General features: G+C 34.5%; 1 protein-coding gene across 6 annotated transcripts in view; it reads right to left on the reverse strand.

The window, feature by feature from the left end:
• Positions 1–25256, reverse strand: part of CDKL5 (cyclin dependent kinase like 5) — a 278542-nt gene that overhangs the window by 56649 nt on the left and 196637 nt on the right. For all 6 annotated transcript variants that reach the window (XM_051984416.1, XM_051984417.1, XM_051984414.1 and 3 more), the window contains 4 exons: positions 16030–16120; positions 14674–14863; positions 4934–5014; positions 2103–2263 (listed from right to left, as the gene is read on the reverse strand). In XM_051984416.1, the coding sequence (XP_051840376.1) occupies positions 2103–2263; positions 4934–5014; positions 14674–14863; positions 16030–16120 (523 nt within the window). The remainder of the gene's footprint in view (positions 1–2102; positions 2264–4933; positions 5015–14673; positions 14864–16029; positions 16121–25256) is intronic.

The raw sequence follows: 25256 nt of genomic DNA on the forward strand, positions 1-25256 counted from the left end.
AAATTTGGGGAACTGCCAATTCTTTGAAACTTTTGGTAATGCTTACTTTAACACAGAACTCTTATCAATATACCTATCTTGGAAACAGTATTTTAAGTAATTAAATATTGGCTACTTTACATATGGCTTAGAAATATTTTAATTTACCAAAGTGTAATGGTCTAATTAGACCTGCAAATGCCCAAAAGAAAGCTAGCAAGCCTTGTACATAGTATCTTAAATAGATAGGCTATTCACATTTCTGTTCACATTGGCAGTGCTCACTGCCAAAGATCAGTAAGAAATACTGATTCAAAGATAAGATGAATCCCTTTGGTACAGAAGTTGGTAGAAACCCTTTCTATTTAAGGAAATACATATTGCACCTTTCCAAAGCAGATAAAGGCCAAGTTTGGTAGTGCATACCTCCATGCCCCACTACTGTGTAAAATGAATATGGTAAGTCACACAAGCTTTGGAGTTCTGGAATGCAAGGAGCTAAAATATAAAAAGGTACCTCTATTTTTCTCTTCTGTTAACCCTTATAATCTGCTTTGTGACTTTATTCTTTTGCTCTCCCCAAAGTTACCAATGATCTCTTAATGACAAATCCAATGTGCTTTTCTCAATCCTCATTCTCCTTGAGCTCTTTATGGTCTCTGACACAGTTGATCATTCTCTCCTTGATACTCTGTCGCTTTTTTGGGACACCACTTTCTTGTATACCTTTTATGTCTCCTTTTTTCTGACTATTTTCAGCCTCCTTTACTGAATCATCATCCAGGTCAGATCCTCAAACTATAGGTGACTCACAGGATTTTGTCCTGGGCCTTCTCTTCACCTTCTATATTGCGTTACTTGGTGATCTCATTGGCTGCCATGGATTTAATTATTCTTTCTAAGAAGATGATTTTCAAATCTACTGATCTTCCTCCTAATCTTTGCTGATTTCCAGCATCACCTTTCCAACTGACTTTCAGATATTTCAAAACTAGATTTCCATTATATAATTTAAACTCTTGTACAAAATACTACTACTACTTTTGGTGCTCTTTACTACCTCATATCTAGACTAATAGACTAATGGTGAGTTTGTATGCCTCCCATCTCTTCCTACTACAAACCAACCTTCATAAAATCACTAGTGACTTTCTTAAAATATAGATCTCACCATGTCACATATACTCCTAACTCAATAAACTCTAATGACTCCCAAATAGTCTACATGTGAAGTGCGAAGCGCCTAATCATTTGTTTCTAGGATCAAAATCAAAACAGCAGTTAAAGTCCCTTCTAACCTAGCTTACTCCTCCTCCTTTCCAGTATTCTTACACCTCACTCTCTACCATATTCTCACTCTCCACTATGTTCTCTTTAATCTAATGACACTGACTTCCTGCTTATTCTACAAACAAGACTCTGCATCATTTGGCTACTGTTATTTTCTCTGACTATTCCCCATGGCTGGAATATTCTCTCCTCTGCAATTACTGACTTCAAGTTATCACAGAAATGCATAGTACTGAACAGATATAAAACTTTCTAAACTCAAGATAAACAACATCAACTAACAGTACAGTAAATTCTTGATTCAATGGATCAAATTTTTCTGAAATCACATCAGTAAGACATATTTTAAAACTTAAAGTTACCAAAGAAATTTCAGTTAAGAATATTCTGAAAAAGCAAAGGAAAATTAAATAAAACCAGAAGCCTCTAAAAGACATCAAGAGTAGTAAAATGCTATCAATATTCTGTTAATAATGCTTCTCTCATCATTCAATTCATTCCCCCTTGTTATGGCAGCCTGTTGCCCCAGTCCTGTTATATACCATACATACATACCACATTCCCACAAGGCCTTACTCTATCTGTAATCTGTCATGGCTGGAAACTATGTTAGTTGATAAGACTTCAATCCCTTTTAAGGATATGAATATGTCATACAAGACTCACACACCTAAAAGAATGTGCTGCCTACTCTAGGACTTCAAACACAGCCTGATTTTATCTAATAGGCTACTTGCGGCCCTATTTTGCCAGTCACTGCACATGAGCATTCAGCTATTTTAAGTGATATAAAACAAATCCTGCTTTCCACTGTTTTAGAAAGAAATAATTACCTATTAGATAATGTGTTGCTTTCAACATGGTATGGTTTTCTCTTTGCTGATCGTGAAGGTGAAGTTCCACAACGATCCAAGAGTCTCTGGGTTTGAAATGAAGGATGGTTCAAACACTGTTCTGTCAAGTATCTGTCTGCTGGATCCAACTTCAACAAATTCTTAAAGGAAAAAAAGTCCAATATTTAGAAAAATAATATAAATTTAAGTAGATAAAATTAATAAACTTAAAATTTTTCTATCAAGTCAATTTTAAAATCCTGCCCACCAATCATTAGGAAATATTTCAACTTTAAAACATTAATAAATTCAATCAATCTTTATTTTTTAAATTAAGTTTAAATAAAAGCACTAGAATTTAAGCAGAGCAGGAAAACAACATGCATAAATCTATAGCAATGTCAATGGAAAGAAGAAAAAAGAAAAAGAAAGTGTTTTTTAATTAATAATAACAAATCTTGACCCCAGAAATAAGCTGAGTAAATTCTATTAACATTGTTCTTTGCAGAGATAGGTTAACTACATATATTGAATATATTGTCAGAGCTGACTGATGTATTAGTTGGTTTTGCTGAACTTATTCCCCCTCTTTCATTTTTAATATTTATTATTAAAAACTGCTTGTGGAATGGGGGATAAAGGTATATTAAGAAATAAAAAGGTAAAGTAAAAATAAAAGGATATTTTTCCCCCTGAGGCACTTGGGGTTAAATGACTTGCCCAGGGTTACCCAGCTAGGAAGTGTTAAGTGTCTGAGGCCAGATTTGAACTCAGGTCCTCCTGACTTCAAGACTGGTACTCTATCTACTGCATCAATTAGTTGTCCCAAAACAAAAGGATATTAACAGAGATCATTTCAAATAAAAAAATTAAGTGAACTAAAATAAATAAAAGCATTGGACTGGGACTTGTCACAACTAGATTCTAATAGCTGCTGTTTCTAGAGGCTGTGAAAATGTGGACACTCTGAACTTCAGTTGAATGAATACAGGACAGTGAACTGTGATGATATCTAAAATCCCTTCCAGCCCTATGAATCTATGCCATTTTTGGAACAAATAATGCTAAATGAATAGGGTTTAAACTGGATCATTTTATAAACATATTCAGTGGCTAAAATCTTGTGTGTTGGTAGCTACAAAGAAAAAAGAGAAGTACTTTACCAGACCTCTGGGATTCTTTGCTACTCAGTCTAATGATCCTTTAGAACCATGCCCAAGAGCCAAACTAAGATTTGGGGTCCCAGTTTCAATGGAAATGAAAATATTCACTTCTAGTGAAAGAGCTTTTGTTCAGAAACTTAAGCCATTGGTTCTAAGCAAGTGATGTTGCATTAATACTGAATCAGACAAAGCTCCAAATTAGCAGTTTGCTCAAAGTGTGGTCCAGAGAATCCTGGGGTTTCTGAAACCCTTTCAGAGGACCCAAAAATTCAAAATTCATTTTTATTTCTAACATTGTAAATTATCAATAAATATAACCTACATAAACAAAACCTCCTTGGACAGATCCTCAATAATTTTTAATACTAAAAAGATAGTAAGAACAAAAGTTTAAGAATTCCTGCTCTAAATGCTACACAACTCTTTTTTTTTCCCCTAACTGCAGAACAAAAATTACTTGTGTGGGTGGGTGCAGAATGATTGATTTCATTGGCATTAGCATTACAATGATTGCATTTTTAAAAGACATAAGCTAAAAATAAGTATAAAGGCTTTTTGTCCAAAAATAGTATTTCAAAGTAGATGAATGTATACAAATTTGGAGAACCCAGATTTCTGGTTTTTATTTTACACTGACATATGGTATTAAATGTTATCAGTAAAAACTACTATGCATACTAGTTATAAATTTTTGGGTTTATAAAATTCCTTCATGAGATCAGGACAATGCTATGAAAATACTTTTTAGTCTGTAAATAACATTAATTGTCTCAAATTTCAACACCAATAAGAAACAGGACACAATTGTTTTATCTCTCTTCATACTGGCTACCAATTATTTTGATGTCAGTATCAAATTATCATAGCCAATTGGAGTTAAGTGACTTGCCCAGAGTCACATAGTTAGGAAGTGTTAAGTGTCTGAGGCCACATTTGAACTCAGGTCCTCCTGACTTTAGGGCTAGTGATCTATCCACTGTGCCACCTAGCTGCCCCACTAGCTACTTTTTAATATAGTCAATTTGAACATAGACATAGCATAGGGCATCAAGTAGTGCCTATTTATAATGAGTTTCTCAAAGCAGAAGTATTCTTATTATTTTTTAAATTCTGGATTTAAAAGTAAAGTAAATGACAAAGATGGAAAAAACAGAAAATTCTATTTATTCTAGTTTTTCCACTTTATTTTACTGATTTTTAAAAAGGTTAATCAAATAAGTTGGATGGGAACTATAGGAAAATAACTAACAAATAAATCATCAATTATGAAGTGATGATAATTTTAAGACTACAAGTTCCTTGTATTTTTCTAAAATACTTATTAACTAGGCTTCAAATACATAGTATGATCAATTAATATTTTTGGCTGGTCAATTAGCCCTATAATAAAAATTAAATATATATTTATTAAAGAATTATTATTAATCAACAAATATTTATGCCAATATTCTGTAATGTATTATAAAATGTCAAAACATAAGACCATCATAGCTTAATAGATTATCCATGTTATTTATAATTCACTTTTCACAATTCACTTTGGTAAACCTCTTACTTAATACGGGGGGTCCATGCACATAATGTTTTACAATATATTCCTAGGGAGAGACAAGTAAAATATAAATTGAAGAATACTGTATCTGGAGAAAGAGCAGTACAAAGTCCTACCTTCATTAAGTCAAGCAAAACACCACTTAAAATTCCTAAATATCTTCTCTCCAAAGACTGGGGATGATTAACAGCTGGGAACTGCAAACACAACATAAGAATAATATCAGTGTATAGGAAATGAAGTTGGAGATGTATTGTGAAAAGGAGATAACACAGTACCACAAAATAACCATTTGCTAAAATTATGCTATATATGTATTACTTTTAAGATTAATAAAAATGACAGGAATTGGTTAGCAGGAACAACTTTTCCAAATAAGAATTGTGTTAAAAAGAATTCCAGAATAAAGATGACAAAGAAAATGTGAAAGAAGTATTGTAAATAAAATAAGCATGTAAAATAAGTATTGGTGCAAAACACAATAACCTGAATCATTTCCTGAGGAATTTGTACTAACTGAAGTTATAGTTATGTAAAATACAGAAATTCAGTCTAACCCAATGGAAATAAGCATCTGAATGATGCCATTTAATGAGATCTATCATTTATACTTATCAGTACTCATCTGTACATTATCAACTCTTTAATACGGATACTAAGGATGAGAATTAGCATGGGTAATTCAAGTGCAACGACTCTTCAGTTGGCTAGAGGAAAAATCTGATTACAGATAAAACTGATGGAGGGTGATAATGTCAAACTTGTGCTTTTGAAAAATTGCTTTTATATTTCTGTGAAATATGTATTAAAATGGGGAGAGCTCTGAGACAGGGAGAACAACAGTCTGGGTAAAAAGTGAAAGTCCTGAGTTAAGAGCAGTAGTGGCTATGTGAGTAGAGACAAAGGGACAGAGGTAGAAAAGATAAACCTTGCTGACCAGAAATATAGCACGTAATTTGTCAGCAATACCTAAAGGTCTTTCAAACTCCATGTCCTATAGTTATCTCAAATTCAACATGTTTATAACAACACTTGTTACCTTTCCTTTCTCCAGCACTCTACCCTACGGCACACCCTCAACTTTTCTTCCAAATTCCCCATTTCTGCCATGTGCAACGCCAGTCATTCAGGACCATGACTTTGTTATCATTCTGAATTCTTTACTCTCACTGACCCCTCATTTCCAATTATTAGCCACAAGTATTTTTTGTTTAACAAACATATTTTACTTAAGTGACTACTAAATGCATAATCCAGAGGCCTTATATGCCAGAAGTGATTCTACTTTTTCAGAGATAAGTCAATATTAAGCAAGGAATTCTAACATACATTTATAACGTACTGGTTTTTATACTCAGATGTTGGGACAAAGTGGAAAGAGAATGATCCTGGATCTTAGGAAGACAAAGAATCAAAATCCTGTCTCTGATATAGACTAACTATGTGATGCTAGCCAAGTCACTGAGCCACTCATGCCTCCGGCCACTTTCTAAGATTAAATTGCAGAGCAGGTGCTGATATTCATTGGTGAAGAATTTCCTCACCACAAATTTCCAAATGAATGAAATAATAGATCCAATAACAACAACAAAAATCAGTACTTAAATTTATTTTCTTGAAGATCACCTTAAAAATTCTTTAAATGTAACTGAATGCAAGATTAAATTCCATGGCAACAGACTGAGGTAATAAAGCATTACAGTTCCACTAAAAAGCCAAGATTCTGGAAACAAAACAGAATGAGAATGCAACAAATCAAATTCATTGTGCTAAAGGAATGGACTAAAATTGCTTCAAAATGGAAGCCATCAGCTTAGTATGAAAGACACAGTGAAAAGAGAGAGAAGACAGGCTCTCTTCAATTACTTATGTGACTTGAGAGCTAATTTCCTCATCTTTACAATAAGGGAGTTGGGTTAGCTGGCCTACAAGATCCCTCCCAACTTACAAAGTATGACATATTAACATCCAGGTTTTTAAGCCTACAGGCACTTTTTTTTGTTGTGGACATGTTTTAATGTTTTAAATAGAACTAGTTTTTTTAGATCAGTTTTACTATCACTGAATATCTTATCTATCTAGGGACTCCTCTAAGAGCATGGTTTCTTAAACTTCTTTCACTTGTGATCCCTTTTTGCCTGAGAAATTTTTCTATGACCTCAACTATATAGATATGTAAAACAGGTATACAAACCAAATATTTCCATAATAAATCATAATTTCACTCTCCCCCACATTCATTTACGAGACCTCATATGGGATTTGGACTCATAGTTTAAAAAATTAGACTCTAAAATACCTAAAAGTAATTGAGGAATAGGCTTTGCAAGAAAAAGAGAGAAAGATACTCACTTTTGTGAGGGAGTAGGAGAGAAGAAGAGAGAGATGAATTGTGGAAAGAGAAAGGAGAAGAGTAAAAATAAATGAACATGAAGAAAGGCAGATAGCCTGTCTCAGAAGAATAAGGACAGTCCCAAGGATGTGGTCCTGGCACCTTAGTTACTGAGAAATAATATTTTCCAAATGACAGGCTACAACAGACCTGCACTGCAGGGCTTCCTTTCTATCCATTAGAGAAAATAACCAGTAGTTCCACAGGATCCCACAGTTCACTTCCTGGAAGAAAGGGTTTTGAAGCAGAAGACATAAACTATTGTGCCTATGGGGGAGTGTAATGGGCTGAGGCTCGGGTTGATGCACTGAGGTCCCAAGCACATGAGGCTAAATAGTAATTGGACCATACTCTATTAATATATAAGCTTGGAGAAAGAATGGCCCCCGCCCACTCTTTGTGCAAGTCCTGATGTGTTGTATAGGAAATGACGATTTTGGTGGATGGAGGCAGGGGAGTGGAAAAGGAAAGGGAAAGAGAGACTGCTGGCTGGCGTTTTGACACAGCTGCACACATTGCTATTGCGACGGCCCTTCAGTTCAGATCTCCCTGTGTTAGCTGGCTTCCTGTCACAGCTGCCCATATTGCTATCGCAATCTTTCTTGACCATATTGCTATCGCAATCTTTTTTCACCTCTTCACTTCAATAAAGATTGAAGATTTTTCCTTTAACCTGAATTCCTGACTCCAGCTGATTTTAAATATGCAGTCATTACAATTGGCGCCCAACGTGAGGTTGTTTTTCATTCCCTGTGGCAAAACTGTCCATTCATATCTTTTATAAGGCTCAGCTAAGTTAACGCTGGGCACTGAAAAGGCAAATCTTTTCATATCCTCCTTATCCAGAGGGATAGAATAGAAACAATTCTTAATATCTATGACCCAAAGAGGCCATTCTTTAGGCAATTGAGTAGGAGATGGAAGTCCAGGCTGAAGAGTTCCCATAGTTTCCATCTGTTCATTCACTTTTCTTAAATCAGTGAGCATACTCCATTTTCCAGACTTCTTTTTTACAACAAACACTGGGGAATTCCAAGGACTTAGAGAAGGTTGTAAGTGCCCTTGTTCAAGCTGCTCCTGTACTATATCTAATAAGGCCTGAATTTTATCGCTACCTAAGGGCCACTGTTCTATCCACACTGGTGTATCAGTTTTCCATTGGATAGGAACAGGTGAAAGTGTTGGCAGGCCTTCAACAGCAGCCCTGCTTAAAAAACCGAAGTACTCATTTTTAACCATAATTGTTGTAAAACGTCTCTTCCCCATAGATTGATGGGGATTTTTTCTGGGCTGAGGCTCAGGTTGATGCACTGAGGTCCCAAGCACATGAGGCTAAATAGTAATTGGACCATACTCTATTAATATATAAACTTGCACAAAGAGCACATTTTTTCTCCAAGCTTATATATTAAGAGTATGGTCCAATTACTATTTAGCCTCATGTACTTGGGATCTCAGTGCATCAACCCGAGCCTCAGCCCATTACAGGGGAGTCTAAGCATTCTCTTTCTCTAAGCACTCAGTTTCCTAATTTGTAAAATGAAGGCCTGAAAGATCTCGTAGATTCCTTTCTGCTCTAATGGGAGGCAATGGGGGCTCATGTATGGAATTTTTGGAGCCACAAAGTTGGGTTTGGATCTTGCCTCACTGGCAAATCATTTACCCTTTCTTAGATTCAGTATCTACCATCAACCAGTGGCCCCTGCTTCCCTAAATGTTTGTGAAAATTAAATGCAATAATGCAAAGAGCTTTGTAAACCTTAAAATGTCAGATAAGTCAGTTATTACAATTTTTACTTATGGCAACAAACAGAATATGAGGAAAAGGAGGCAGACTGGATGAAATATATTTGGAGAAAATCTGTGCTGGAAACAATAGAATTATGAGAGCCCTAAGAGACTGATAAATGAATTATCTAAAGAAAGGAAAAATAACAAAGGTGTGGAAGAAATCTTGAAACTTATTAATACCAGAAATAAGTGATGGAGGAAACATTAATAACTACTTATGTGTCTACCCTCCCATCTAAAGAAAATGTTTATGTGAGTCAGCTACACATGTATCAAGAACATCCTTAATGAAAATTCTTAAGGAATAAAAAAGCTTTCCCAATATTCAACAATGGACTACATCTTTTACCATCTGACAACTGACTGAAAGTTGTAGAAAAAAGCCATCAGATTTACTGTTTGTGATTACAAGAACAAAATTTCACTTTACAAGATCTTTTATAATAGTGAGCAATAGTCACTAGAACAGTATCATCTACTATTCCTTGAAAGCCGTAATAATAGAAATAATTCTGGTCAATAACCCTCTGAAAATAAAAACCAAGTAAAGAATAAAACAGGGAAGTAGATGTCCAATAAAACTATTTACTATTGTGAAGGAGATCAGGGAAGAGATTGGATTGAGGAAGGATTCTTTGTATTTAGTCAAGTCCTCCAAATAGATCTATTTGCAGATGACATTGTGTTGTGTATAACATGCTGCAGAGCTTTTTGAATAGCTTTCTAATAATTCAAAAGAATTTGGCCATCCCATCCATACAGTAAAGACTACACAGATAGAGAATGTTAATTGCACATATTTCAACAACATCCTGATAAGTACCTTATAGAGCTTGACCAATATTACATATTCTGGACAGATAGTACAAATGAAGTTTAAAACAAGAAGGAAAGCTGTTGGAATCCTAGTGTTAAGTCAATATAATTGATACAATGCTTGTGTTCACACCTTTAGAGAGCTCATATAAGCAAGAAGTATTTAAGTACTCATTGGAGTTCACAAGTATGGGAGATTCACAAAAGTTAACTTTGTAATTTTGTGAAATCACACCTCTCTTAATCCCTCCCTCAGAGGGGAGAAATCAATCTTTGGGAGATGATATATAAGAAGCAGACAGAGGTTCAGTTGGGAGTTCAGCTGAAAAGACGGAGAGGGGAGCCCGTCAAGTCAGTTCAGCCAGAAGCCCTCTTTCGGGAGGCAAGAGAGATTCATTCCGTCTTCCACCTTTGTGCTGGCTAGAGGCTGAAGAAAGCAGAGGCAAAGGACAACTGCAAGAGCTCTTGGAATCAAGCAGAGAGATAGGCCTCTAAGAAAAACTAACCGGGCTATTTTGGAGGAAGCAATAAAAGATTTGAACTTTTAACATCTGGCTGCATTTGGGTGATTATTACTTTTAACTGAAACTAAGGCTGCTTCCAGAAAACCTCCCTGAGAAACCTGCTCTCAGAGAGAACCACTATATTTTAAAGAAGAAAAACACCACATTTTGGTGCCCAAACAGGGATGAATTTATCGTAAAAGAACTTGTAGGATGACATTTTGTTGGTTTTTTGTTGCTAAATGGGAAGCTTGAAAAAAGAAGTTTGGAATAGCTTCAGTGGAAAGTGAGGCAGGGAATTAAATAGGGCAGAAGAAAGGAGTGCCTTGCTATAATGAGGGCCTGACTGAGATTAGATAACACAAATCTGCTATGTATTGAGTTAGCAAAGTGCTGTGACTTTCTCCAATGATGGCAACACACAGGTAAGGGGTAGTGGAAACAAATGGTGGAAGCAAGCCCAGGCTGGGATTTAGTAAAATATGAATTATGACAGGACAAGGAAGTAAGGGTTTTGAAAACAGGGCAGTATGGACTAGAATTGGTTAATTAATTAATGGGTGATGATTGGAAAGGAAGAGAGTTATCACAATAGGATTAATAACCTAAGAAAGTACTTTATGGTAGAGGGATTAGAGGTCAAAATGGGGCTAAGGAGATTTAGGAAGGGAGAGACAGAATAATAGTTAAGATCAGATAGAGGAACTTCAAGGTTTTTTGTTGTTATTGATAAAATTCAAGATGTGACCATAATTTTGTTTGTCGGAGATGGCATATCGATTAGGCAATAGGATTTGAAGTAGCTCTGAAATTAGAAGGCTAGGAAGTTTGAGGAAGATTGTTAAAAATCTCCAGCAGAGAGGCAGCTATGATAGATAGAGTGCTGGGCTTGGAGTCAGGAAGAACTGAATTTGAATCTAGCCTCAGATACTAAGTATTAGCATGGGGCCCCAGGCAAATCTGCTTCCTCAACTACAAAATGAGGATAACACTAGCATCAACTTCTCAGTGTTGTAGTAAGGATCAAATGAAGCAATATTTGTACAAAGTATTTAGCACAGTGGCCAGCACAAAAGCAAGTGCTACATAAATGCTTATTCCCTTTCCTTTCTAATATAAGAGTAGGAGTCGGGGAGGAGAGAAAGACAGTAAACTCAAGAACTGAACTCATTAAGAAAGGGGTGAAATTCAAAGGAGAGACTACTGAGAGATGTCAGGCAAAGGGTGAGTCTAGAAATGCTAGCAGAGAACAAAGAATATGAGGATTCTCATCCTTGCACAGACAAGACTTACATGAGCCAATTAGGAAAAAGAATAAAAATTGTGTTACCATAAAGCAATAAACTAAATATATAAATATTTCTAAGTTGTTGGAATCCTTACAAACTGCTAATCTTACAAGAAGATTTTGGCCAGAACCTGAAACAAGGTACTAAGTAGAACTAATTAGTACAATGCTTGTGTTTACACCTTTGTGTTCACACTTCCCTTAAAGCTCTTTGGGCCAGAGAGCACTATGGAAGAAAACCCATAATCCCATTCTCTCAGAAGATTCACATATAAGGCCAATGAAGAGAGAGAGCTATTCCAGAATATATTTTCCACTTGGCTGGCTGGTCACAGAAGAGAGTTCAGCTGGACTGGAGAGGAGCAACTCTGGTGCAGACAGAGAGCACTTTGACAGATTTCAGCGGAATTACGCCAGAAGCCCTCTCTCCGAGGCAAGGCAGAATATTTTCCACTTGGCTGGCTGGTGGCAGAAGAAGAGTTTTCAGAGGAAGAAGCTACGAGTCGAGAGTTCAGTGGACAACCAGATTCATCTTCATCTCACACCATTGTGGTAGGTGGCTGGGCTCCTGCATGCCCCCCACTGAGACCAAGCTGGTCTGAAAGACTCACCAGAAAGCTAGCCGAGCCCCAAGTGAAGGAGACAAGAGATTCATTCCATCTCTGTGCTGGTTGGAGGCTGAAGAAAGCAGAGGAAGAGGCTGAAGGACAGAACCTTTGGATTTGGCGACATTTGGAGGGAGCTCTTGGAACCAAGCAGAGAGATAGGCCTCTAAGCTAACCGGGCTATATTGGAGATAATAAAAGATCTGAACTTTTATCACCTGGCTATGTTTTGAGAAGAAAAAGCTCACCATATTTTGGCGCCCGAACAGGGACTGACAAAATCCTGATTCCAGGGAAGGGACCCAGAGAGAACTTTTATAATATTTTAAAGAAGAAAAAGAACCCAACATTTGAATTCCCAACATTTTGGCGCCCAACATGGGGGTGCCAAAATGTGGTGAGCTTTTTCTTCTCAAAACACAGCCAGGTGATAAAAGTTCAGATCTTTTATTATCTCCAATATAGCCCGGTTAGCTTAGAGGCCTATCTCTCTGCTTGGTTCCAAGAGCTCCCTCCAAATGTCGCCAAATCAGAGATTGTAAAAGAGTGGAGAGTAGAGAAAGTATAGGCAACAAGGATTTCAGCTAAGTAATGGAGCAAAGATAAAAGGAATTATTGAATTTAGCATGTGTTTTAGAACTCAAAGCTTTTTATAAAAGCACTAGAAGGGAGAGAAGGAGGGAAGGAAGGAGGGAAAGAAGAAAGAAGGAAGGGAAAAGGGAGGAAGGGAGGGAGGGAGGGAGGAAAATTTAAGCACTCTTGGAATTATATTCTTTCAATTTATATGACAGAAGTACAGTTAGCCAGTTATGGTGTACCTTCCTCCCACCCCCTAACTCCACTTCCCTCACCGGGGAGCTAGAGATAACTGAGAGGATGTCTGTATGACAAGGATTATATAAAGTGGAGCTAATTAAGGTGTGAAGGATATGGTGAAAGAATAAATAGAGAATATAAACAATTTACCAGAAGAAGACCAGAAGTCTATGGGGAAGTAAAATCAGATTATTTTCCATGCCTGCTACTAAGTGGCATGTTATATCAGAAGAGCTTAGTTATTGTCCAAAATAGTCTTGAGAGTATTGAAGGAAAGGAGGAGAAAGTGAGCAACTAGCTAACTATCCATCTGTCACAAAAATTTAATATGTATAATGTCAAGAGTGGCTCAATTTTCTAACAATCTCTTTCTAGTGCTTTTATTAAAAGATTTATGAATACTAGAAATAGGACAGCTTGAGACAATATGCTGCTTTTTAAAAACATACTTTTCTTCTCATTGTGATGAGAAAATAAGGAACCCTTTAATAAGTATATGACTTATAAAGTGATTAATACAAGGCATCTTTTCAAAATTACTGTTAACTTATATGCCTACTATGTAAAAAGATAAGGGATAGGCATACAAAGGCAAAAATAAAACTCGCTGTTTTCAAAGGGCTTATATTATATTAATTAAGCTATGGACAGCTAGGTAGTGCAGTAGATAGAGCACCAGCCCTGAGGTCAGAAAGATCTGAATTCGAATCTAGCCTCAGACACTTAATACTTCCTAGCTGTGTGACCCTGGGCAATCACTTAACCCCAATTGCCTCTGCAAAAAATAATAATAATAATAAATTAATTAAATTAAAATATTAACTAAGCTAAAAATTGTGTATATTATATGCATATGTTCTATTTATATGGCTATAGGTTAGTAGTGGACATATGATTTCATTGATACAGGGAATTCACAAGTAAGGAAACAGTCTACTGATGCATCTTCTCTGTAATTTAGAATCTTAGAAAGCTGCTGAAATCTCTTGATAGGTGAAGTGATCTCTCCGAGCTCACACACAAACTTTCAGAGATGGGAAATTAACCCATGCAAGCCCTTCTCCCACCTAACTTAAATATATAACACTTATCCTTATTCCTAAATAGAAGAACAATAGGGCAGATAGATGGCAAGCCTCAGAGTCAGGAATGTCTGAGCTCAAAGCCTCTGATACCTGTGGGATATAGAATCCTGGCTAAGTGCTGAAATCTCAGAAGCCCTGATGTAATTCTCTTTAAGCTGTACAAAAGATAATGATCTGTACTAGTGAGGTAGTTCTCCACGCACCAAAGACTATTCACATATCTATTTCCCCTCAAAATATGCTATTTAAATAATGTGACAGTTTTTGCAAAGATTTAGAAAAATGAATAAATTTTGGACTTGCTAAAAAAAGATTTAGAAATCTTAAATTTCTACAGTTATGAATGTATTTAAATTTGAAAAACTGTCCATGATAATTTATTCTATTTTTCTCCAGTTATTAAGGAACACTTTATGAGATTTTAAAAAAATTATGAGGAATTATAAGTATTTTAGTGGGAAAAGAAATTATATTCAATAAATAGATTAACTTGTAAAGCTAATAAACAAAAAGTAAAATTATAGAGTATCTACCTCCAACCCCTTGAAGGAATATCTTACCCGAAGCCCATGGAAACGAGGATTGCTGTAGAAGAGCTTCATCTGCTCAGATGGAAGTGGTCCTAGCACCTTCTGAATAGTAAAAAGTTGGTCAATTTCACTTTCTCCAGGAAATAAAGGTTGCCCATCACTAAGCTCCCCAAGAATACAGCCCACAGACCACATATCTACAGATTTTCCATAGGGAGCTCTGAAAAGCAAAAGGAATAATTATCACACCAATTAAAGAAATAAAACATTTCCAAATTGTTTTGTCTAAAAAAATAAAAGATTACTGTTTTTGGAACATCTTTAAGCATTCTAGGTAACAGAAAAGTGTCAAGTAGAATGAGAATGTTTATATGGTAAGATGAAAAATTACAGAAATTCTTTTTTTGCCAGACATTATATAAGAATCCCAGTGCATATGGTCACTTAAAATAGACATTCTGTGATCTATTTATTCAGTTACTAAGTACTCAGTGATTCAATTAATAAACATTTATTGAAATATTATCATGTACAAGGTAAATGTGCTGAATGACAGTATTTAAAAGCCTAAAATAAAATCACCCCAACCTCCAATGACCTTCCTTTGTACTATCTAAAAAAAAGTTCATACTCATATTTTAAAATCTTAAAGACTTATTATAGTCTGATCTGTGTTAAAGACAAATACAACTGATTCAACCTTATCTGTGTTAAAGACAGGTATATTTTCCTTTGGGTAACATCTCATTCATCTTACACTGCTGGGAAATTAGCTATTTTATCTATTTCCAGATAAAAGAAGTTTATCCCATGCAAGCACTAGACATGTTTTCATTTTCAACATTCTTGTGGGGAAATATTTACTTTTCTTTTGACTTAAAATGAAATGTGATTTAAATGGCATTCATGATTAGGTAAGAATATCACTAGGGGCAACAATGCTTACAATGTGCTTTATTAAATTATTTTTATTAATATCCAATTCAATTTAATATTCAATATTCAATTAATAAAATTATTTTCTTTGGGAAATTTGGGCTGTGTCCTTATGTAAAATGATCCCAGACTATAGTCTTGTTCTGAGTCTACTGTACTGCCAACATTCAGTTTTAAGTTAACATTTCAATTCTTAACATTCCCCCCCAACTCTATTATTTTGACTCAACTAGAGATTACCTTTAAGTCCCCTCTTTCAGGTAAAGTACACGGATTCTGTGATAGACATTTTCTCTAAGGCAATCATTTATAAGTACACAAATAATAACTCAATCAAAATCTATATTACTAATCAATTCAGGCCATGTTTACTTTCCTTACTGATTCATAGTATGTGATCAAGAAAGATTTAGACTTTACTTTTTTGTACTTTGGGAAATTATTATTTACCCAAGTAAGAGTTCAGGAGAACGGTACCATCTGGTGGCCACATACTCTGTATAATTAGCATTGTTGCCTTCTGATAGATTCCGAGCAAAACCTAAAAACAAAAAAATTTATTGAGAAAGTATAGTTCTTAATTTTAGCATAAAACTAAAATTATTCTGGGATTTTCATATTAATACTTATGCCCATATTTATTAGCATAAGAAGCAATATGCAATCTCATGGAACTGAGATTAGTTAAAATTCTGCCTCGGTGATTTATCGGTTCTAGTAGATATACGAAAACAGAGAAGATACCCGAATCCTCAAAACCTTAATTTTTTCATCCATAAAATGAGGATAATGCCTCAACTACCTACCTCATAGGATTGTTATGACAAGTGTTTTGCACATTTTAAACTGATATGTAAATATGACTATATTACCCAATGTGCTTTGCTTGAATATTCTATCTCTGAAGACCAATTTTAAAACAGATTAGATAGGGAGAAACAAAAGCAATTAAAAGTAGTGTCTGTCAAACCCAAGTACATAAATTACTAAATGGAAGGTCTTTTTTTTTTTTTTTTTAAATAAAAAGTGCAGGGAAAACTAAAAAGCAAATGGAAAAAAATTAAGTTTAAATCAAAATCTTTTAACATGTAATAAATATTAAACTCAAAATAAAAAATTAGAAAAGGACAAAATCAGATACTTTTCACAACCATGTTTGGAGGAAAATCCATTTTTAACTTTCATTTTAAAAAAATCAATAGCTCGTTTTAATTCACCTTCATTTTCAAATATAGCTTTCTTCCCCTGACTCACAGCATGTCAACCCTTATAACAAACTATTAAAAGGGAAAAAAAAAAAGCAATTCAGCAAAACCCATCAAAATATTAACTAAGTCTAAGAGTATATTTAATATTCCACAGTTACAAGAATTTCTGCAAAGAAAGGGGGGGAAATTTATTTTTGCAATGATTCTCTAGGCACAAGCTTATAGATCATCATAATGGTACAGTGTTCAGTTTCACTTGTTTTATTGTTGTCCTTGTTCTTCCATATATGTTAGTGTAGTCCTTGTATTTCTTAATACAGTTTGTTTCATTCTGTATGAGTTATGTGTCTTCCCAAGTTTCTCTAAATTTTCCATATTCAGTATTTCTTTCAGGAATAATACTCCATTATATTTATGTTACCAGTTTAGTCATTCCCCAAATGATGGACATATACTTTATCCCTAGTTCCTATTATTCCACTATAAATATTTTGAGATTCATGGGACTTTTCTTTTTGCTTATGGCCTCCTTGTCACTTACACACACACATACACAGTAATAGGATTTTGAGGCAAAGAATTATGGTCATTTTAGTCACTACTTTTTGAAAAATTCCACAATGTTTTCCAGAATAGAAACACAAAGCATATAAATGTGAGCTTTTGTACAAAAGAATCTGTCATACAGCCCTTCCAAACACTGTTTCCATTTTTTGGTAATCTTTTGTGCATCTGTTGGATTTGCATTTCTTTTAAGTAACAGAGCAACCTTTCATATGATAGTATAGAAGATCAGACCTCAAACTAATCCAGTAGTCTGGTTTCAAGAATAGAACAAAATGAGGGATTCACAGTCCATCTAACAGTTATCAAAAGGTTTATAGAGCAAGTACACAGCATTCTTTCAATTAGGCTTACTTTTCCTGCCTATAATTGTCCATATTGTCTCAAGGAAGTACTCAATACCATTAAACAAACAAACAAACAAAAAAAAAAAACTTAGCCTAGCTTGTGGGGAAATGGAGCTTCAGATACTGCTTATACCTCACTTGTTAGCAGTTTGCTTATTCCTTGAGAATTCTTAGATTACTTAACACTATTAGTGTTTTATGTTTGTTAACTACCTATGTATATCAGACTCCTAGAAGTATGTGATACAAAGATTTTCCCCAATCAATAGCTTTCTTTCCCAGTTATACTGATGAAAAATTCACAACAGCTTCTTAGTTTCATGTAACTGAAATAATTTATTTTATTTTTTTGTGAATGATTTAATTATAGAAGAAATTCTTAAATAAAAAAGGTCTAAAGATCATAACAGACAAAATGGCAATATTTGGCATTGAAAGTCCTTCACAATGACTCAAACATAGCTTTCTAACTTTATCAAATACTTAGTGATACAGTAAAATGGCTCTCTATTCTTCACCCAAGCTGTACCCCATTCCCAGAAGGGATTAATTTCTCTAATTTCCTTTTCGTTAGTGGTGAGTTCTCCCTTTTCATTTTTAAGACTAACAATTTGATTTTCCTCTTTCCTTTTTTTAATCAGATTTACTAAGGGTTTGTCTATTTTGTTGGTTTTTTCATAGAACCAACTCTTAGTTTTATTAATCAATTCAATAGTTTTTTTACTTTCAATTTTATTGATCTCACCTTTTACTTTTAGAATTTCAAGTTTAGTGTTTGACTGGGGGTTTTTAATTTGTTCCTTTTCTAGCATTTTTAATTGCAAACCCAATTCATTGACCTTCTCTTTCTCTATTTTATACAAATAGGCCTCTAGAGATATGAAATTTCCCCTTATTACCGCTTTGGCTGCATCCCATACATTTTGGTATGATGTCTCATTATTATCGTTTTCTTGGGTGAAGTTATTAATTATGTCTATGTTGCTGTTTCACCCAATCATTCTTTAGTATGAGATTATTTAGTTTCCAATTATTTTTTGGTCTACTTCCCCCTGCTTTTTTGTTGAATGTAATTTTCATTGCATCGTGGTCTGAAAAGGATGCATTTACTATTTCTGCCTTACTACATTTGAGTTTGAGGTTTTTATGTCCTAATATATGGTCAATTTTTGTATAGGTTCCATGAACTGCTGAAAAGAAAGTGTATTCCTTTCTGTCTCCATTACATTTTCTCCAGAGATCTATCATATCTAACTTTTCTAGTTAGAATAGTTAGTTAGCTCTTTGACTTCTTTCTTATTTATTTTGTGGTTTGATTTATCTAATTCTGAGAGTGCAAGGTTAAGATCTCCCACTATTATAGTTTTACTGTCTATTTCTTCTTGCAGCTCTCTTAGTTTCTCTTTTAAGAATTTAGATGCTACCCCACTTGGTGCATATATGTTTAATATAGATAGTGCTTCATTATCCATGCTACCCTTTAGCAAGATAATAGTGTCCTTCCTTATCTCTTTTAATTAGGTCAATTTTTGCTTTAGCTTGATCTGAGATCAGGATGGCTACCCCTGCTTTTTTGACTTCACCTGAAGCATAGTAGATTTTGCTCCAACCTTTTACCTTTAACCTGCATGTATCTCCCCACTTCAGGTGTGTTTCCTGTAAACAACATATTGTAGGATTCTGGCTTTTAATCCATTCTGCTAACCGCTTCCTCTTTATGGGGGAGTTTACCCCGTTCACGTTTATGGTTAGAATGACCAATTCTGTATTACTTGCCATCTTGTTAACCCCGGTTTATGCTTTCCTCCCTTCTTTCCCCTTTCCCCCCCTTCCAAGTATTAAGCTTGTGAGCACCCCTTGCTTCTCACAGCCCTCCCTTTTTAGTATCCCTCCCCCAGCCTTAGAGTTCCTCCCCTTAAGGGATTAATTTCTCACCTGTGCCTCTGAGATTTTCTCACTTCAGTACAATTTAATACACAGAGCCTTTCTTGATTTCCCTCAATTGCTATGTTCTCCCTGTGAACTACATTATATTTAATTACATAATAAATATGCACACATTTTATATTGATTATGCTCACAAATTATATTAGAATACTTATATACTGGAGTGGGGCTAACAAAGGTCTTATTTCTTAAACATATAGGGAACTGAGCCAAATTTAGAAGAATACCATACTCTGATAAATTGTCAAGGGATATGAATAAGCAGTTTTCAGAGGGAAAAAAATCAAAGTTATCAAGTCATATAAAAATTCTCTAAAAATCACTAAAACTAGAGAAATGCAAATTACAATATTTTTGAGGAATCACTTTATAACATTCATCATTTCTGATGAATAAACAGAACAGCTAAGATGAAAAAAAGGAAAATAAATGGTAGAAAGGGCATGGGAAAATAGGCATATGAATGCACTACTGGTGGAACCATGAATTAGTCTAAACACATTTATAGTAGCTCTTTTTGTGACAGAAAATTGAAAACTGAGGGGATTGAGAAAGAGCTTAACAAGTTATCATAAATGAATGTGAAGTAATACTATCTTGCTGTAAGAAATGAAGGGTATCATTTCAGAAAAAATTGGAGAGATCTGTGTGAACTGATACAAAAAGAAGTGACCCAAAACAGAACAATTTATTCAGCAACAGTAATAAAGATAAATGTGAAAAATTTAGGTACTCTGATCATTATAATGAACTACCACAATTCCAAAAGACAATGAAACATGCTATCCACTTACATAAAAAAAGGACTGATGGACTTATTGTCCAAAAGTATATTTCTCTCTCTCTTTCTCTCTCTCTCATTTTTTTTCCAAAAAATGGCTACCATGGAAATATTTTTTACACTGCTTCTTATGTATAGTGACTAGGTGTATTTCTTGCTTTCTCAATGGGTGGGGGACGGAGAAAGTTTAAAATTGAAAACAAAACTGACATTTTTCTTAAAATACTCAGGAAAAAAGTAGATCTGGGTTCAAATTCAGCACTTCAGAATCTTTAGCAAGTTAGTTAATATTTTTAAGCCTCAGTTTCAACATCTATAAAGTGGGGATATAAATTCAACAACTCCCTGATTTTTGTGAGAGTCAAATTAGACAATCTTTATAAAGCAACTTTTAACTCTTAAAAGTGCTATCTATGTATTAGTTATTATTGTTACTTTAAAAGTTCTTTTTTTTTTTTTAAGCATGAGAATCAGGGGAAAAATGTAAAGATGAATAAAAGGAAGTCAATCTCTGAATAAATGTATGATGTTCCTGAAAAACAGATAATGAAATATGCCAAGTTCTTTGAAGAAGAAGGTGTTCTTCTAGGGTTGAATGTAATCACTTTCAGGTGGCTTTGCTTGTTTTTATTTGTTACAAGAAAATATGCAGTGGAGATGGTATCTTTTCTACATGTGCTTATGATGTCAAGACTAAAAGAAAAGCCAAATTATATTTTTAAAAACCACCAAAAAAAGATATTCTTCAAAAATGTGTGTCATGGTTTGGGTCTTGATTGATTCAGAGTGAATGTAAATACCAATCATTTCTGTTTGGCCAGCAACCCTGAGAGTCTTCACCTCCCAGATTTGTGTGTTGTGTGTTATGTGTGTGTTGTATGTGTGTTGTGTGTGTGTCTGTGCGTGTGTATATTTATTTTTTGGGGAGGGAAATAGGTAAAAGAGGCCATTCTTTCCATCAATTGCTACCTAGCCTTAATCAATGAATAGATATGACCTTAGTCAAACCAAGACCTGTTAAAGACTTTACCTTAAAAAGGCCAAGGTCTCCCACTTGTATCCAGGGCCATCTTCAGTCATCCTGAACTATATCTGGCCACTGGATCCAGATGGCTCTAGAAGGGAAAGTGAGTCAGATGACCTTGCACAGACTTCCCTCACTTAAATCCAAATCACTTTCATGTCACAACATTGCCTTTTTGATGTTATGGTCCTCTTTGAGAACAGAAGACAAACAATGATCCAAACTCTATGACACATTTGTAAAAGGCCTTGGTAAACTGCAAGGTTTAAAAAGCTAATTGTCTACTGGTTAATCTTCTGGTGGTGATCCTTCTTCCAAATCTAAATAGGTCCTTTGACAACAGACTTGCAAGTCTATCATAAATCATGCCCTCTAAGCCTTTCTAGTTTACTAGAACCTACCAGAGGTTATACACTAGGAGTAGAGCTTTGAGGTTTTTTTGGAGGGTTTTTTTTTGTCTTTTCATAATATCCAGACAATTTTTACCCTTCATTTTCATAAGACTTAGATGTCCACATTTTTGTCCTCTTCCCTCCCCTTTCCCTAACATGATAAGCAATTTGTAGAGTTTAAACATCTGCTATCATATAGAACATATTTCAGATTGGTCACAGTTCTGAAAGAAACATCAAAAAGGAAAAAATACATGAAAAATAATAAAATAAGTTTTAAAAAAGGGTGATTTCCTCTGCAGAGTCCATCAGTTTTTTATCTGGATGTGGACAGCATTTTCCTTATTATTATTATTATTATTCTGTTGCTGAGAAAAGATTATTCATAGTTAATCATTACCCTGTATTCAAAGTTTTTCTGGTTCTGCTCATATCCCTTTGCATCAGTCCATTCGACTCAGAATTTTCTGAACCTGCCTATTCATCATTTCTTATTGCACAATAATGGAATATTCTCCATTACATTCACATACCACAGCTTGTTCAGCCATTCCCCAATTTATAAGCATCCTCTCGATTTCCAATATTTTGCCACCACAAAAAAGACTGCTATAAATATTTTTATATGCAAAAAGAACATGTTTTAATTTATTTTAAAAAGGATTTTTATTTTCAAAACATATGCCAAGATTATTTTCAACATTCACCCTTGTAAAACCTTCTATTTCATTTTTTCTCTCTCTCTTCTCTCTACTCCCTCCAATATATATATTAAACATGTGCAATTTTTCTACACACATTTCCACAATTACCATTCTGCACAAGAAAAATCATATCAAAAAGGAAAAAAAAATGAGAAAGAAAACAAACTGCAAGCAAACAACAACAAAAAAGTGAAAATACTATGTTGTGATCCACATTAAGTCTGCACAGTTCTCTCTCTGGGTGCAAATGGCTCTCTCCATCACAAGACAATTAGAACTTGCCTGAATCACCTTGCTGTTGAAAAGAGCCAAATCCATCAGAATTGATCATTGCATAATCTTGCTGTTGGCATGTACAATGACTTATTTGACTTAGCATCAGTTTGATGTAAGTCTCTCCAGGCTTCGCTGAAATCATCCTACTACAGAACAATAATATTCTCTAACATCGATATACCATAATTTATTCAACCATTCTCCAACTGATGGGTATCAGCTCTAAGTTTCAAGTTCCTTGTCACTATAAAAAGGACTGCTATAAACATTTTTGCACATGTGATGATTTTTTCCTTTTTTATGATCTCTTTGGGATACAAGCCCGGTAGAGACACTGCTGGATCAAAGAGTAGGTTGCCCTTTGGGCATAGTTCCATATTGCTCCCCAGAATGGTTTAATTATTTCCCAACTTCACCTACAATGTGCATCCCAGTTTTCCCACATCCCCTCCAACACTCATCATTATCTTTTCCTGTCATCTTGGCCAATGTAAGAAGTGTATAGTGGTACCTCAAGAGCTATCTTATGCAAAAATAGCACTTTACATATATTCTTTTCCTTCTTTTATGATTTTTTTGGGGGATATAGATCTAGTAGGGGTATGCAGAGTTTGGTTGTCTTTTGGGTATAGTTCCAAGTTGCTTTCCAAAATGGTCAGACAAATTTACAACTTTACCAGCAGTACAGTAGTGTCCCAATTTTCCACATATACTCTCCAATATTTATTATTTTCCTTTTTTATTATATTTGTTAATCTGATAAGAGATGGAACTTCAGAGTTGTTTTTATTTGCATTTCTCAAAAGTGATTTTGAGCACTTCTTTGTATTTCCACAGCTTTAATTTCTTTATCTGGAAAAAAAAAAAACATCTATACACATTATTTGACAATTTATCAACAAGGGAATTCAGCTTATAGTCCTAGAAATTCAGTTCTCCATATATTTGAGAATTCTGACTTATCAGAGACACTATAAAGATTGTGTCCCAGTTTTTTGCTTCCCTTGTAATCTTGATTGAACTGGTTTTGTTTATGCAAAAAATCTTTAATTTAATATAATCAAAATTATATAGTTTATAAGCTCTCTATCTTTTGTTTGGTCATGAAATTGTAATTCACTTAACTTCTTAGAATATATGAATGCTATAAAAAATGAAAAGGACTCACATACGCAAAAATGTTTGTAGTAGCCCTTTTTTGTAGTGTCAAGGAACTAGAAACTGAGTGTATGCTGAATAAGGTATGGTATATGAATGTAATGAAATGTTATTGTTCGAGAAGAAATGATCAGCAGGCTAATTTCAGAAAGGCCTGGAGAGACTTATAAGAAGTGATGCTAAGTGAAGTGAATAGAACCAAGAGAATACTGTATGCAGAAACAATCAATTGTGATAGACTTGGTTCCTTTCAACAAAGAGGTGATTCAGGTCAATTCCAATAAACTTGTGATGGAGAGAGCCATCCGCATCCAGAGAGAGGACTATGAGGATTGAGTGTGTATAGGACATAGTATTTTCGCTTCTTTTGTTTGTTTGCTTGCATTTTGTTTTCTTTCTCATTTTTTTCCTTTTTGTCTTGTGCAGCATGATAAATGTGGAAAGATGTACAAATGAACTGCAAATATTTAACATATATTAGATTACTTGCTGCCTGGGGAGGGGAAAAGTGGGAAAAGAGGGAAAAATTTGGAACAAAGTTTTTGCAAGGATAAGTGTTGAAAATTATCTTTGCATGTATTTTGAAAAAAAAAAGTTATTTTTTAAAAAAAAGAATATGGATGCTATACCACTTGGTGCATATATGTTTTGCATTGATATTATTTTTTTAGCAAAATGTAGTTTCATTCCATCTCTTTTAATTAGGTCTATTTTTGCTTTTTCTTTGCCTGAGATCAGAATTGCTACCCTTGCCTTTTTAAAAATTATTTTAAAATTATTATTAATTCCATAGGTCAGTTTCTCACAAGAGAATATTTCTAGATACTTAATGCCTTAATAAAACATTATTAAATTAAAAGGACACTTTATGTTGCCTTATAATTATGGGATCAAATGAAAGCAAGGATCCTACAGACAAGATTAACAATTCTTTTAATACTCTCATTTTAAAGTACTAGATACTAGATGTATTGTTTATATACTTTTCTATTCAAATTTCATTTATTTTAAGGATGTTCTGCAGTTATTCAAGCACTGGAAAACAAACTTCATTTGTGATAACCATTATATAAATGAAAATATCATGAAGTTTTAAACTAACGGGTATTATGTTCAGTACACAAACTTGTCAAACTTTCTACCTTATAAAAGTTCTTCCCCTCAGTGCTCCAATTTATACCTTCGAATATCCCTTACAAAATAATCTGAATTTGAATTTTTAAAGTACCTGCTATTGTAATTTATTCAGCAGGATCATCTGATAAATACTATTCAA

The sequence above is a fragment of the Antechinus flavipes genome, chromosome 3 (genome assembly GCF_016432865.1).
Source record: "Antechinus flavipes isolate AdamAnt ecotype Samford, QLD, Australia chromosome 3, AdamAnt_v2, whole genome shotgun sequence".
Taxonomy (NCBI): domain Eukaryota; kingdom Metazoa; phylum Chordata; class Mammalia; order Dasyuromorphia; family Dasyuridae; genus Antechinus; species Antechinus flavipes.